Below are 2,929 nucleotides of genomic sequence, written 5' to 3' on the forward strand. Positions count from 1 at the left end.
GGGGCACTGGTAACGATCTCGCTCGAAACATTTCATGTGTCGCCCACACATGAGCCAGTCCAGGGGCACCGGCAACGATCTCTCTCGAAAATCTTATGACGGCCCCGCACAAGAGCCAGTCCAGGGGCACTGGCGTGGAAAATATTCCATTAACATTGCCCATCTTTAAAATTTGTCCGAGGCTTGGCCCCTGTGCCATCCGTCCACTAGAGAAATGTTCATGTCGTATCACAACACTATGACAGAACTAATTCACCTCAATTGGCCCCGCTCTCTTCAACATCGTGCCAGACACACATAAAGGAGGAAAGTGACTTCACGGCATTCAAACGATCCCTAGATGATTACCCCCAACAAATACCAGATAAACCAATCACACCCAGATATATCTCTGAAAACAATAACTCTCTGCTTGAATAGATTCCCCAGAGCTGACTGTGTATCTCTTCCAGGTGGTGCTATTAAATTAGACATGGCCTGAGTCAACTTCGGCCGAAACTTATCTTAGTAATCTAATCTATGCTGTAACCTTTTAATCAAAGCATGACAACGTGGGTAGAGGCTAATATCTTAACATCTCTGATGGTCTTAAGTATAAAAGAAATGATTCATCATCATCATCATCGTTTAATGTCTGCTTTCTATGCTAGCATGGGTTGGACGATTTGACTGAGGACTGGTGGACCAGGACGTAAAGATTTATATAGAGCTACATTCAGAGTATGTCTATAAGCTATTGTGTTTAGACCTGGTTTCTATCCTCAAAGTATTACGTTTTGTAGATGCAATTTTTTTTTTTTAATAAAGCACTCCAAAATTAGAAAAATCAAAAATCTGCAACAATCTCGGTCCCATGAGTATTGGATAATGGATTTTCAACTGTGTAAAGAAACTGATTGTGGTGATTGTAGTTTTGACGGTGATTGTGGTGAAAGCAGAGGTAGTGTTGATGATGACGATAGTCGAGATAAGTACGGGAGGAGGTTATGTTTTTGCTGGCATTGGTTTGGGAAATGGGATGATTTTTCAGCATGCATGTATATGGGTGGAAATGAGCTGCTTGATGGAGGTCTGCGCTCTCTGAGTGCTTTTCTAGTTCTAAAAGTAACCTATCACATCACTGAAATTACAAAGCTATGAGATAATCCATGATTAATTCAAAAGAATGTGAATAAATAAGAATTGCATTTGACAGAGTAATCTGAATGGTAAATGGTTAAGTGAAGTTAAATGAATTAATAAAATAAAATAGAATTTATAAAGTTTATCAAAAATCATTCAGAATACCTGTAGGCTCTAATTCATGGGATTGATGTTGGTTGCTTTTATCAATCTCTCGCAGTCGAATGTAATGAACAAAATTGTTTTTCTGATTGAAATCAATGCCTTGGTGCTTCTCTTGTAATAGGACTGTCCATGACAATAGTGGGCTCAAATTGTCAGCATCTTTGGACTGGCTGTGACTTGGAACGATGCATTGTTCTATTTCAGTAGGGAGAGTAACCTGAAATAATTCCAAAACCAATTACTACTGATGTTTATAGAATTTCTATGATAAATGTAATTTTGTTCAAATGAAAAAAGTAGCTCACAATGAGATGTGGGAAGATTCTGGGCTCTCAACATTATAATAACATTTCCTTACAAGGTCATGACAATTAGAATTTTTTTTAGAAAAATGGAAATGGAAAGTTATGTAATCATTTAATCTAAAGGCATTTATAACATAAGTGAACTCAAGAACTTATCTGGGAAATGAATTCAAGGAAGACATGGGACAAGGTGGTGAAGCATGATCTTCAAACATTGGGCCTCACGGAGGCAATGACAAATGACTGAGACCTTTTCACGATATGCTGTGCTTGAGAAGAGCTGTCAAGCCAAGTGAAACTGTAGTCTTGACCAATGCTGGTGTCATGTAACAGGCACCCATGCTGGTGGAATGGAAAAAGCATCCTTTGAACATGGGACCTCAGATAGGCTATGCTAAGTAACCAAGACCTTTGATAATATGCTGTGCTTGAGAAAACTCATCAAGCCAAGTGAAAGCATAGTTGTGGCAAATGCCAGTGTCACATAACTGGCACCCATGCTGGAGGAAGTGTAAAAGGCACCGACTACACTCTGAGAGTGGTTGGTGTTGGGAAAGGCATCCAGCTATAGAAATCATGCCAAATCAGATTGGAACCTGGTAAGCTCTCCAGCTTACCAGATTCAGTCAAACCGTCTAACCCATGCCAGCATGGAAAGCAGGTGCTAAATGATGACGATTGCAAGTGTTCAATATGAACTTAACTCTGCAACTTAGCAGCAGCCAGTCTAAGAAAACCAGTGGTGATTTTAATGAACATAACAAAACAAGAGTCAGTTTTTCTTTTTTGTATTTTTACCATGTATTTTGTGAACAACAGTGTTATTGGTTATAGGTTTCCAATCAGTCGATGGTTTACTGTATTTCCAATAACAAGAACAAGAGGTATCTGTGTAATTTATGTAAAATAAATACAAGGTATTTTTGTGCAACCACACCAGTTTCTCAGTGTTCTTGTCAATATGTATATCTTTTCCCAACATAAATGAGGAAAGATATATATACACACACTAAATCAGATACACACAAAGGCCTGTCTCTCATTTATTTTGATATATATATCTATGATGGACGCATCTTCACTTTACATGTGTGTGTGTGCATGGGCACAGACATAGTTGTATGGTTAAGAAGCTTGCTTCCTAACCATGTAGTCTTGAGTTTATTCCCACTGTGCAACATCTGAGCTAGTGTCTTCTACTATAGCCCAAGGATGATCAAAGCGTTGTGAGATTTTGTAAGAAGACACTGAAAGAAGCATGTTTGTGTGTGTGTGTGTGTGTGTGTGTGTGTGTGTGTGTGTGTGTATATATATATATATATATATATATATATATA

General features: G+C 38.4%; 1 protein-coding gene across 2 annotated transcripts in view; it reads right to left on the minus strand.

The window, feature by feature from the left end:
• The window catches only part of LOC106884505 (intermembrane lipid transfer protein VPS13B), a 120,027-nt gene that overhangs the window by 23,893 nt on the left and 93,205 nt on the right, over positions 1–2,929 (minus strand). For both annotated transcript variants that reach the window (XM_014935924.2, XM_052967034.1), the window contains exon 44: positions 1,288–1,504. In XM_014935924.2, coding sequence (XP_014791410.2) covers positions 1,288–1,504 — 217 coding nt within the window. The remainder of the gene's footprint in view (positions 1–1,287; positions 1,505–2,929) is intronic.

This window comes from Octopus bimaculoides, chromosome 4 (assembly GCF_001194135.2).
Source record: "Octopus bimaculoides isolate UCB-OBI-ISO-001 chromosome 4, ASM119413v2, whole genome shotgun sequence".
NCBI classification, from domain to species: Eukaryota; Metazoa; Mollusca; class Cephalopoda; order Octopoda; family Octopodidae; genus Octopus; species Octopus bimaculoides.